General features: G+C 39.0%; 1 protein-coding gene and 1 long non-coding RNA gene across 5 annotated transcripts in view; one reads left to right on the top strand and one right to left on the bottom strand.

The window, feature by feature from the left end:
- The window catches only part of HECW2 (HECT, C2 and WW domain containing E3 ubiquitin protein ligase 2), a 415,968-nt gene that overhangs the window by 48,155 nt on the left and 354,576 nt on the right, over window positions 1–13,237 (bottom strand). For all 4 annotated transcript variants that reach the window (XM_065930916.1, XM_065930917.1, XM_065930915.1 and 1 more), the window contains one exon: window positions 8,579–8,688. In XM_065930916.1, the coding sequence (XP_065786988.1) occupies window positions 8,579–8,688 (110 nt within the window). The remainder of the gene's footprint in view (window positions 1–8,578; window positions 8,689–13,237) is intronic.
- The window catches only part of LOC136165044 (uncharacterized), a 45,983-nt gene that overhangs the window by 2,184 nt on the left and 30,562 nt on the right, over window positions 1–13,237 (top strand). The window lies entirely within an intron of this gene.

Here is a 13,237-nt window from a genome sequence, read left to right as displayed (position 1 = left end):
TAGAGCAGATGGGGAATGCTGGAAAGTAGAATATTAAATAGGTCAGAAGTCTGATACAAATTATGAGAAGACTTTTTAAAAACCTAGCCCAGAAGTGTGAGCATGATGCAGCAAGCAGGGGGAACCCTGTATAGGTTCTTGAGCAAGGAAATAACAAACAAGTGATGCTTTCCTTCAGAAATGAAGGAAATCATTCCTTCAGAATCATTTCCTTCAGAAATGATTTTCAAAGTGTGCTGAGTGGATTGAGGACAGGAAGGAGGAAAGACTCAGGAGTAGCTGCGGAAACAAGCCTGAGGGGATGAGAACCAGCCTGGACTGGTGACTCAGAGGGGCTTTCACAATGTGAAATAAGAAGTGGTAACCATAGATAAGTGAGGAAGAGAAATAAGAAGCTCACAGGGTAATATAAAACCTTTCAAACAGTAACAAGAGTTGTCATTTGTTGTGTCTGCTCTGCAATAGAGACCATTCACTTCACAAAGCGGATCTTGGGAAATCTTCACAAGTCTAAGAAGCAGGCATTGTTATTACTACCGTCACCAACACTTTGTAACTAAGGAAGCTGAAGGCATATGCCAGTGAATGGTAGATTTAGGATCTGAGCCAGTTCTGACTGACACGGGAGGACGGGGGGCATGTGAGGCTTTATCCATACTAAGCTGGAGACGACCACTGTTCAGGTGGATATACCCTATCAGCAGTTGAAAATATAATACTGGAGTCTCAGTGTGAGATCCAGGCCACACTTGGGGATTAAATAAGTCAGTGTATGTGTGGTATAACACTTCATGCAGTGCCTGCTGCACCAGCAGCCCCGTGTAAATGCTGTTGTTGCGATTCTCTGCATAGCGGTGAATACTAAACACATCGGGAAATGCAGTGGGATTTGGGGAATGGAATTTAATAAAATCATCTATTGGTTAGTAATATGTGCAGAGTTCTATTGGCATAATTATGAATCTTACCCAAAAAGCTATGCCATAAAGGAAACAAATAAACCTGACCTTAATGGCCTGGGATACAGAAGGCTCCTCGGCAGTAGTTCTCAATCTTGAGTGTATATCAGAATCACTGAGGATGCATTTAAAAAACCTAATGTTCAGGCCACAGCCAGGACATACTATGTGAGAGTCGGTGGGGATGAGACATAGACATACGTGTGTCATGCAGGTCTCCAGATGATTCCAACATGCAGCCAAGGCTGAGAACCATTATCTCCCAAAAGAAGGTCAAAACTAACCAATGAACCCCTTGGGCACCATCCAGGGACAAAGCGGGGGTACTTCCCGTGTATTCGTAAGACATCCTCTGCAACATGAAGGAACACGATCTGCATGAACTCTGGGCTCCTCTCTTGGACGGCTCAGGGGCAGAGGCCCGAAGCACAAGTGCAGTCAGAGTGGCAGAATAAAGCTGTGAGGCTGCAGTCTGAGCAATTGCAGACAAGTAAGCCCAGACAGCTCAGAAGGCAGCCGTGATGAATCAGCTCTCAAGAGCACAGACATTGATAGGTAAGAGGAAGAAGAGGAACAAAAGACTGAAAACCTTTCCAGACACAAAAGAAACACAATTCTTTAAGAGCTGATTACTTTTGAAAAACAGCACATATTGCACTGCCATATAATTTGAGATGCTTAAAAGGACATGGGAAATGCCATAATGCATTCCATCAATATCAACACAGACACTTAATAAAAATTAGCTCTAACTCCATTTAAGCTCTAGGTAAAGGAATTCAATTACGGAGACTCTGGAGACAGAAACTGCTAAATGCAAACATTCTTTTGCTAATAGTTCTATTATGAAAAAATCATTTACACATTACATCATGGTTTAAAAATTACAGTAAATTATGCTGCTGGCCCTTGTCAAAGTCTTAATGCAAGTCAGGTGCAACTGCCAAGAAAATCCAGGGCAGAAACAATATTACTTCCACTTTGGAAATAAAGAAAAAATATCTTGGAGAGTGAGCTCACAGAACTGAATAAGAATCATAACTGCAAGTGAAGTTCTAGGATATGATTCACTTAGAGAGAGAGTCATGTCATAGTCTTCATGGTCTTAAAAAAGGAAGTCAGATACAAAAGGTCAACACTGCATACAAGAAGTGATCAAATAAAAGGCTGATTTTATGAAGAGTCAGTATTATGTTAATTATTTGCAGGAAAAATTTCGGTAACAGATATAAGACTTAAAAAAAAAATTGCTAAGCAGTTCTAAAGCACTCCCATATAATGCTGTTAACACTAGTTCCATAGACTCTTACAAAACTGCACAGTCCTATCCAAACTTAAAGAATTCTACCAGACAGAGGATTTCTTTTCTAGGTGATACTAAGAAAAACCTTGGCATCAAACTGCTAAGAAGTCTGCGTCTTCTTTGATGCTGGGTTTGACACCAAGAACCCAAAAGCTCTGATGACTGGCTCTTGGTCTGTGGTGGAAGGGTGAAGTTCAGCCCAGCTCAGCATGGTTCCAGCCCTCTGAACTGGGATGCCTCAGAAGAGCATTTCTTTTCTGTTCACTTCCTAAAGACAATAAACGCTATGACTTTCTTTTTTATAATTCCCTGTTAGTGAATGAGAATAAAGTATCAAGCACTAAAATAATTTCTGGAAAACTCTATCTTCTGGAACATAGATCAACAATGAAATTAAGAAAAAACTCATAAAAGTAGCTGGTACAGAGCACAAGCAAGGAAGTCCCAGGAAATTTTGCTTTATTCTCTAAGAGTAATGAAAGGCCCTCATGTCACTGTTGTGACCTTGTTGATGATTCTACTTATATACCATTTGTTTAAAAAAAGAAAAAGAACAATCTGATATCTGATTTTTCAAATGTTGGCAAATTAAAAGCAGTTTATTAAAAGAGGAAGGCTGGAGGGCATGCCAGGGACTGGCATCCTCTGAGAACACCAAGAGCGGGGAACAAGGAAGAGTAACAGAAACACAGAAATAAAAACACCTGCATATTGTGACAGAGACAGTAGTATGTGGTTCTCCTTCCGTCTTTGGAATCATACCTCCACCCCCACCCATGAAAGAACAGCTTCCTTCATTTGTATTGTTTGGTTCCTAGATCACCTCTGTGGGGCTGAGCAAAGAGCCCCACAGATACACAGCTGAAACAAGTGGCAAGCTAGGATACTGAAACAAAAACAAGGATGAAACTACCATCCTAAAAACAAGCATAAAGCTACTTCAGAGACTGTGAGGGAGAGGAGGGGAGGTGGGATGGAGACAAGAGGGAAGGAGGGAGGAGGGGGAGAGAGACGCAGAGAGAAACAGGAGAGAGGACGTGAGGGAGAAAGGGACGGAGCAGGGGGGGAGACGGGAAGAGAAGGATGAACATTCCTGACAAGAGCTGACAAGACAAGCAAAAGCTGGGATGATGACTTTGGAGGGAAAGGGGGAAAGGGGGGGCCTTAACGAGTTGCACTGTGTGTTGGGAGAAATTACTGCCCGCAAGACAGCCTTCAGTGAAGACCCACACGGCTCTTCAGGGCTCTCTGGTCTGGTTACTTCCCTTGAGCATGACCTGGCGCTCTACTGGCTTCCAGAGGTTCCAGTTCTAGTCAAGCAAAAACAGCTCTGTCTGAAGATACCCTCAAATATGAAATATCCTCAAGGCACTGAAGACAGGGAAGCAGAGAGAGATATAATGTACTGATAAAAGTCTCAGCAAACAGTAGGTTAAAGAAATCCTCTGATGTTCAACAGTATAGCTTTGGTCACGTGGAAAATTCACGTAAGTGAGCTCATCTCCAACAATATCAGATCAATTAGGTGTTCTTGCATTTAAATTCCTAGAAATGTGCAGCTACAAAAAGTCCTGAAATAAACTTCTGGGTCCTATATTTGACATAATAAACCACATGGTAATTGGAAAGGTCTTTTCCTTCTGGCACAACTAAGGTCAGGACTGGCACTATAATGGACCTAGAAAACCAAACCTTCACATTCCAAGATTTTGACAACTTTAGGTGAGCACTGTAACAGCTGCAAAAAGCAGTGAGTCAAAGTTTCCAAAGCCCTTCTCTCTCCTGCACTTGAAAAGACATGTAAATGTGCTCGGAATGAGGAAAAGAGTGGAAAGTTTAGCAGGTTCCTAGGCGTTCTGAAAGAAGATCATTAAAATTTATGACTGTCATAATTTTCACAATATTATTTCACACACCACTAAAAGGGATGAAATTCTAGTCATAAGAAAGAGTATAAGACAACTTTCAAAAATCCATTTGAAATGTTTTCATAAGAACTTCAGGAGTATTGGTAGAAGAAGAGGCTATTTTACTCAAAGAAACAGAGATTCTTCCACAGGGTAAATGAGGCTAGCCCTGCCTTTGTATCACATGGAATTAGTTATAGTTAATTCCGTTGATATCAGGCAGTATCTCCCAATTTCAAGGTCAAATAAAGCCCACTGAAAGACAGTAGGCCAAAAATAGGGAGATGATCCTTCCTGAAAATTAAAACCACCACAAACACTGCACGCAACTTAGATATCTTTGGAAATCGTAGAACTTTCAATCTGCTTCCAGAATGCATTTATTGCCACCAAGAATTACTCATGTACATTTGTGATGCTACATGAAAAGAGAAACTCAGTCACCATTTAGAATGTTCATAGAGTCTCAAGAGTGTCAAACTCGTCATTGAGAGAATATGTCTTTGTAGGGCCCAGAAGGGATAGAATCTAGGCATCTACCTTTTTCTCTGGGAGGATGGGGCCACAGTAAAGGTCTGGAAAGGAAAGCTTTGACTGGAATGAGCAATACTCCAAAGAGCTTCATTTATTTAACCATAAAGCAGAAGTGAAGGGACAACCCATTTAAACACCCCCATAGGTTCTAGCTAAGATTAAGGCCAGTCAGAATGATTAAAACTCTAGGCAGCTAGTTCAGTAAATCAGGAATAAGTAGATTCATACAGACCAGTTACTAGTGGTTCAAATATTGACAAATTATACTTCTCAATTTCCAGAAAGAAAGAAAAAGGGATAAACTAACATTTATTGGATGCTTGTCATGTTCTAGGTATCAGGCGAGGTGTTCTTCTCCAGATAACTATGGGAGGTGATTGTTATTATTTCCATATTAAAGAAAAAGAAATTCAAATTCAGGAAAGGCAGTAAACTGCCCAAAGTTACACACAGTTGGTAAATGACCAAGGCCAGTAGTAAATTCCATTAATCTTTCTCCTACTCCTTTAACTTTCCCCTAGAGTCATACACTTGTTTTTCCATACTGTATCATCAAAACAGGGTCCCTACTTTGTTCGAAAGTTGGCCTGTGCTTTTGTCTCACGCAGGCCTGTGCTTGCTGAATGCTGCCTCTTCACCCCATTCAACAAACCACTTTCCTCCCACCCACACTATCTGACCTTAACACATACATAAACACTCCACTTCCACATCCTAAAATCCTTTCCTTAATTCTTCTCCTTCTAAGTATTGCCTTATTTTGGTTTATTTTCACTTCCATGTTTCATGAAAAGAGTATTTTTTACACCCTTTTTCTACTTTACATCTCCTATCATCATGTAACTGGTAACATTCCAGTTTATGACCTATTAATTCATGGAAACTGCTCTGGGAAATGTCATATAAAACTTCATGGTCTTCAAATCTAATAGACACTTCTCAGGCCTCATCCTTTTTGACTCCTTCGGGCACCTGGCCCTGTGAGCCAGTCCTTCCTCCTTGAAACCTGGCTTCCCGAAAAGACAAAGACGTTCCTAATTCTCTTCCGAAATCCACTGACTCTCTCACTTGCATCCTTAACCCCTTCATGAATGTTGGAGCTGCTTAGGTCAGCATGCTTTATTTTTTCCTGTTTTCCACTGACCTGTCCTCCTGAGCTCCTCTAATCTACGCTGTGGGCTTCAGCTGCCACCAGCAAACCTGTGTTCCTAACTGCTAAGCTCTCCTGAGTGCCAAGACTGTTTTTCCAGCTGTCTTTGGGTATCTCCAGTTGGATGGTCCAAAGATTCCTCAATAAAACATGTCCCAAATCAGTCTCCTTTAACCCCCTTCCCCCTTCAGTCTAACATTTTCCCTTTCTTGGTAAATGGCATTACCATCTGCCAGGCAGTCCATGTGGTGAGGACCTCAGAATCTGCCTTCACTCATCCCCACCTAGACTCAAAGTTCTAAAATCTACGTAGATCCAACATAGTCTTTTTCCCCTCCCCATTTATTTCTATTCGTTGGAGGCTAATTACAATATTGTAGTGGTTTTTGCCGTACATTGACATGAATCAGCCATGGATTTACATGTGTTCTCCATCCCGATCCCCCCTCCCACCTCCCTCCCCATCCTATCCCTCTGGGTTTCCCCAGTGCACCAGCCCTGAGCACTTGTCTCATGCATCCAACCTGGGCTGGTGGTCTGTTTCACCCTTGATAGTATACTTGTTTCAGTGCTGTTCTCTCAGAACATCCCACTCGCCTTCTCCCATAGAGTCCAAAAGTCTATTCTGTACATCTGTGTCTCTTTTTCTGTTTTGCATATAGGGTTATTGTTACCATCTTTTTAAATTCCATATATATGTGTTAGTATACTATATTGGTCTTTATCTTTCTGACTTACTTCACTCCGTATAATGGGGTCCAGTTTCATCCATCTCATTAGAACTGATTCAAATGAATTCTTTTTAATGGCTGAGTAATATTCCATTGTGTATATGTACCACAGCTTCCTTATCCATTTGTCTGCTGATGGGCAACTAGGTTGCTTCCATGTCCTGGCTATTATAAACAGTCTTTGAATTAACTTCCCTTTCTCCATCACCATTGCATGCTAAGTCGCTTCAGTAATGTCCAACTCTTTGCGATCCTATGGACTATAGTCCATCAGGCTCCTCTGTCCATGGGATTCTCCAGGAAAGAATACTGGAGTGGGTTGCCATGCCCTCCTCCAGGGGATCTTCCTGACCTAGGCATCAAGCCCACTTCTCTTACATCTGCATTCACGGGCAGGTTCTGGTAAAGAACCTAGCGCCACATGGGAAGCCCTACCGTCCACCCCTTTGTCATGCCACCTGAGTTAATGCAGCAGCCTCCCAGATGGTTTCTATAACTCTAGTCCCTCATATTCTAACACATTCTGTACGTGGCCACCAAACCGAACTTTGTAAAGCAAGTTCTACACTTCTGTTTGTAAATTTTCCGTGGTTCCACATGGAGTACAAAGTGAGGCTTCAGTAACCAACCAACTCTGGGCCTATTTTTCCAACCTAAGAACTTGCCTTCACTTGTATGTATTAACTTGTCCTAAACTGCTTTATGCTTCTGTGGTTTAGCTCATGCTACTTCTTTACTTAACAATGTCCTAGTTCCTTTGGACAACCTGGTAAAATCCTATTCATCATTCTTCAAGGCTTCCCTTCACACCTGTTGTATTCATCTTTCACTAAACTCCCCACCCCCACACCTTGAAGGAAGAATCATTCCCACATCTGTGTTCCCAATACATCTCATTACAGGACTAACCACAGAGCTTTCAGGCACTTGCTGACTCACTGCCCCACCATGAATTTTCAAAGAGACTGTACTATTCATCTTTGTAGTAACAGGGTCTATTTCAGTGCTTGGATCATAGCTCAATAAATCTCTGTTAAATGAACAAATTAATAGACCTTTTCCTGTTTGCAGTATTCAGTAAGTCTGTAGCTTCATTATGATACCAATATACAAAAACAAAAGTTATATGTCAGAGAACACAAAGCAACTTTTAGTGACACATAAAGAGTTTGGATTTCTAAATAAATAGCCTTTTTATTATTTATTTTAAATAAATATTATTTAACATTTAATTATTTAATAAATAATATTATTTATTATTTAAAAGTAAATAATTTTTAAATAACTTTAAAATAGTTTTAAATTCTGATAGATGCTATTGGTGTGAACAACATATAGCTTATAGTAAGGATAAATATAGCTGAAGTTTTGTCAACATCATGACAACTTTCCTTAAAAAAATACTCATTTACTAAGCTGCATTATCTACTTTTTATTTGCTCATTCATTCATTCTTCTGTTCACATCATACCTCTTTCAAAAAGAATTTAAACTTAAAATTTTTAGTTTATTTCATTTATCAACATGTTCTACCTGTCCATGAATCTCTGGTCTTCCTATCTAATGCAATTAGAGCCCACTGAAGGGAAAAAATTATCTAAGACCATTAAACTGGCTAATTTGAATTCTGTATTATTTCTTGAAACTGGAGATTTCTTTTCATTATTCACCGAATCAATCTCCTAACTTGAATTCTTTAAATCCAAAAAGCTAACATAGCATTTTGTGCTCCAATACTTTCTAAGAATTAGCAGACACCACATGACATCATGAAAATAAATTTTCTATCAGTGTGTTTCATACTGTTAATATTCATCCTCCTATTTTGGAATGTCATTATCTTCCTGTCAAAATGAATCCCCATGGAAACAAGCCATTTTAAGAGACAGGAAGTGCCACAGAAACCTGTGCTAACACTACAGATGTACCCAAAGTGTTCCCTTACTGTCCTTTATGAGGACAGAACATCCCCTGCATGCGGCAGGGGGACTCACCTGGTGAGTTCTGGGGAGAGGACACAGGGGAGCCACGTGGGGACTGACAGTAGCTGGGGTGGAGTAAGGCATGTGGAGGCACATATGACATTATCTCTTCTTCAAATAAACTGGGGAAAGACGAGAAGCAAGATGCACACGTTAGCCAAAGATATGGGTAAACGCTTTGTTTCCACAATGAGTAAGTTGATCTCTCCCTTTGGCTCACTCCATCTGAGGTCCAGTTCACATCCCGAAGAAAGCATCTGTCCCCTTTCTCCTGTGGGTAATCCTTGGGACAAAATGTTGGCTGGTTGCAGCTTTTGTGAAACCTGCAGTTATTTACCCGTTTTCCCACCAACTTTGGACAACATATTTTCTACTGTGTCACTTAAATAAGTGAGTTTGAGTTTGCGTGTTCATTTGAAAATAGACCGGATTTTTGATTTTTACATTTGAGAATAAGGTTCAAACACAAGAGACGATGTTTATTGAGGACCCATAATAAATACACAAAGTATGTTCTATATCTTCATTCCAAGACAAATAAAACAGGATCTTGGCTTTCAAAGAACTCAGGATTTCATTGGAGAATTAAAAGCAAAATATAACAAAACACCTTGTAAATAATTACAATTGCTAAATAATTAGCTTTCTTATTTACTCCGACTTTATAATATTTTTCAAATGTGAGGATTTTGATCTTATTCAATCTAGTGTCTTCTTTCTGCTCCATAGTGCAGCTTTTATTTCTAATACTCTCCTAAAAGACAGTAATCAGGGATCTGAGATCTTAAAATCCTGACTTTTAATTAACTGCTATAATAAAGAAACGTACTATTGATTGTCAAATATATAAACACTTGACAAAATAGAATCAACAACCTAAGTAAGAGTACTTGTGCTTTTTAATTAAGAGATAGAAGTGGCTTTTCTTTAAAGTTAGTCAAATCTAGAAATCTGTTAAATTTGTTTTCAGAAAACACTGGGAAAAGGTGGCAGCAGTTTAGTCTTCAGAGATTTAAGGAAAGAACTCCTAAGGATTATAGAAATGGCTTTCAACTGAGGCAATTCTGCCCTTCCGTGCACTCTCTGAGGACGCTGCATGATTTCTGAGGACATTTTTGGTTGTTGTAACTGAGAAAGGAGTGCTCTTGGCATCTAGTGAGTGGAGTCAGAATGCTGATAGACATCTTAAAATGCACAGAAGAGTGCCCTGCAACAAAGACATATCCAGTCCGAAGTGTCAGTACTTTCAAGGCTGAAACTCTGGGCTATATTAATAGCAATACAATAACAACTTGATAGCGCTTTTCTGGTCTTCATTCATCTGCACACGTCTGCTAAACCACTATAAACCACTGAAATGAAAGCATTTTTAGATACCATGTTGTTAAGCCATCTATCCACTTTTAAACTATAAAAGTCAAAAGATTTAAAAACAGAAGCAATAAGTAACTGTATTTGTAATACCAAATTAGGCCCCAAAACAATCAATTCTCTTTTTCAATAAATCAGTAACCATTAGAATAATGTGAATTTTAAGTTGATTACTAAGGAAAAATGCCACATAAAACAGTTGATACCACAAAGGTTTAGAAACTCACAGCAAAATTAGAGTAGCAATTAGCAACCCCTCCTTGAACATCTATATCTGTGTCCTTTTGCTCCATGACACCTATCATTTCCTTTAAATACAACCAATATGTGGAAAACTTTCCTATCAAGAGAGAAAATGTTCTACTTGAAAAATTTAACAGAGACAGAGAACAATATAGAAAAACTCAATACATATCATCCAGGATTAATACATACTTACACTATTATCTTTTGCTTCAAACATACATACACACTTATAGAGGTGAATATACCTATATATAGCTGCATCTATACATCTGTGTATGTGCATATTGTATAGGAAGTCCCTTTTGAGCCCCTCTATGATGATTTCAGGAATGGATGTGAGCTGGACTATAAAGAAAGCTGAGTGCTGGAGAATTGATGCTTTTGAACTGTGGTGTTGGAGAAGACTCTTGAGAGTACCTTGGACTGCAAGGAGATCCAATCAGTCCATCCTAAAGGAGATCAGTCCTGGGTGTTCATTGGAAGGACTGATGCTGAAGCTGAAACTCCAGTACTTTGGCCACCTGATGTGAAGAGCTGACTCATTTGAAAAGACCCTGATGCTGGGAGGGATTGGGGGCAGGAGGAGAAGGGGACGACAGAGGATGAGATGGCTGGATGGCATCACTGACTCGGTGGACATGGGTTTGGGTGGATTCCGGGAGTTGGTGATGGACAGGGAGGCCTGGCATGCTGCGGTTCATGGGGTCACAAGGAGTCGGACACAACCAAGCGACTGAACTGAACTGATCATGATTTTAACATATCCTTCCACAATTTTAACTTTTCAACATATATATACAGGAACAACATATAGCTTTGCCTTATGTGTTGCTAGAAATTATATAAATGATTTATAAGCTTATTACATTCTTAAACTTTTTTACTCAACAATATATTTCTGATATCCATCTGTGTTTCTATATAAGGGACCTACTTTACTACTTTCACCTGCCATGTAATATACAGTCAATTCTATGAATGTTTGTGCATGTGTACTCAGGCCCTTCTGTCTTATTCGACTCTTCGCGATGCTATGGACAGTAGCCCACCAAGGTTCTCCGTCCATGGGGTTCTTCAGGCAAGAATACTGGAGTGGGTTGCTGTGTCCTCCTCCATGGGATCTTCCTGATTCTGGGATCAAACCCCCATCTCGTGTGACTCCTGCATAGCAGGCGGATTCTTTACCACTGTGCCACCAAGGAAGCCCTATCTATGAATGTATCTGTTTATTTATCCATAACTTTCTTGACAAATGCTGACTTTTCCCCCAACTGTGTGCTTTTATCAATAATGGTGCTTTTATTAATATGTATCATCTTGTATACACATAATAGAGTTTCTTAGTATACATATGGTATATATCTAAAAGCAGAGTTCGCTCAGTCATTAGTGTAGGTTTTCTATCCGTACAAGATACTGTCAAATTGTTCTTCGAAGAGATGGTAGAACTGCAATACCACCAAATACAGACAATATGGAGTTCCCATTTCTCACTTGGTATTATCAGACTTTTTTATTTTTTCAATTGAATAACATGAAATATGTCTCATTATTTGAAATTGCATTTTATGATTACTATCATCTTTCCATGAGTTTACTGGCTATTCATGCTTCAATTCTTTTGAAATGCCTTTTTATATCCTTTATTCATTTTTCTTTTGGGTCATTTTCTTTCAAATTGATTTAAAAGCCTGCTTTATGCATTCATGATATCTTTGTTTTATATCTGGCAAACATAGTCTTCTAGTTTGTTGCCTTTTTTTATGTCTTTATGTGTGATGTCTTTTACTACATAAATTAACAATTCCAATGTAGTCAAATTTATCAATCATTTCCTATGTAAGTTCTGTACACTTTTTATAATCTAACAGAATATATGAAATAGAATGCATGCTAAGTTGCTTCAGTCACGTCTGACTCTTTTATGACCCCAAGGACTGTAGCCCACCAGGCTCCTCTGTCCATGAGATTCTCCAGGCAAGAACTGGAGTGAGTTGCCGCAATTTCCTCCTCCAGGGGATCTTCCGGGTGCAGGGATCAAGCCCATGCCGCTTATATCTCCTGCACTGGCAGGCAGGTTCTTTACCACTAGTGCCAAAACAGAATAACCAATAACAAATACAGAAAAGTTATCTTAAAAGTCTTAAGTTTATAATAGCCATATTGGAAAACAACTTTCCCTGAGTTTATTTTGAAATGAATAATTTCCTGGAGCTCTATCATCTCTATATTGCAGCTTGCTGATATTCAAGTCCATTTGTATCAGGCATGCCTTTCCTTTTTAAGAAACAGACAATGTGTATAGGTAAAAAAAATAAATCAGATACAAGGATATAAAGTACAGCACAGAAAATTTGGCCAATATTTTTATAATAATTTTAAATGGAATACAATAAATGAAAACATTGAATCATTACGTTGTACACCTAAAACTAATATAGTTTTGTAAAAATCAATTATGGGCTTCCCTTAGTGGCTCAGTGGTAAAGAATATGCCTGCAATGCAGGAGTTGCAGGAGACATGGTTTCGAGCCCTGGGTTGAAAAGATACCCTGGAGAAGGGCATGGCAACCCACTCCAGTACTCTTGTCTAAAGAATCCCATGGACACAGGAACATGGAGGGCTACAGTCCATAGGGTCACAAAGGGTAGGATACAACTGAAGCAACTCAGCACGCACGCACACAAATCAATTATACGTTAATAAAAATATTTTTATTAAAAAATAATTCATGTTCTACAAAGTTCACCCAAGAAAATATTTTTAAATAGAAAGAACAAATAGACAAAGTATAAAAAGAGACATAGAGACTCCATCTATGTAATGAACAAATCCATTGCCTGAGTTTATAGTTACTGATGGGAATGACTCAAACTCCAAAGCAAAATAAAAAATAAAGAAATGAGAGTATCCCAAAATGTTTCAATAATCATTAAACATTATTTATTAAGCATGCACATACAGTGTAAAATTATTTATTTGCTAATCCAAATGAAGTAAAAGTCTAGAATTAAATATCATTTATCATGTGTATGTAATAATTATAAAGCTAT

This window comes from Muntiacus reevesi, chromosome 3, assembly GCF_963930625.1.
Source record: "Muntiacus reevesi chromosome 3, mMunRee1.1, whole genome shotgun sequence".
In the NCBI taxonomy this organism is placed as follows: Eukaryota; Metazoa; Chordata; class Mammalia; order Artiodactyla; family Cervidae; genus Muntiacus; species Muntiacus reevesi.
The sequence above is the reverse complement of the archived record's forward strand: the minus strand, read 5'-3'. Positions and strand labels throughout refer to the sequence as shown.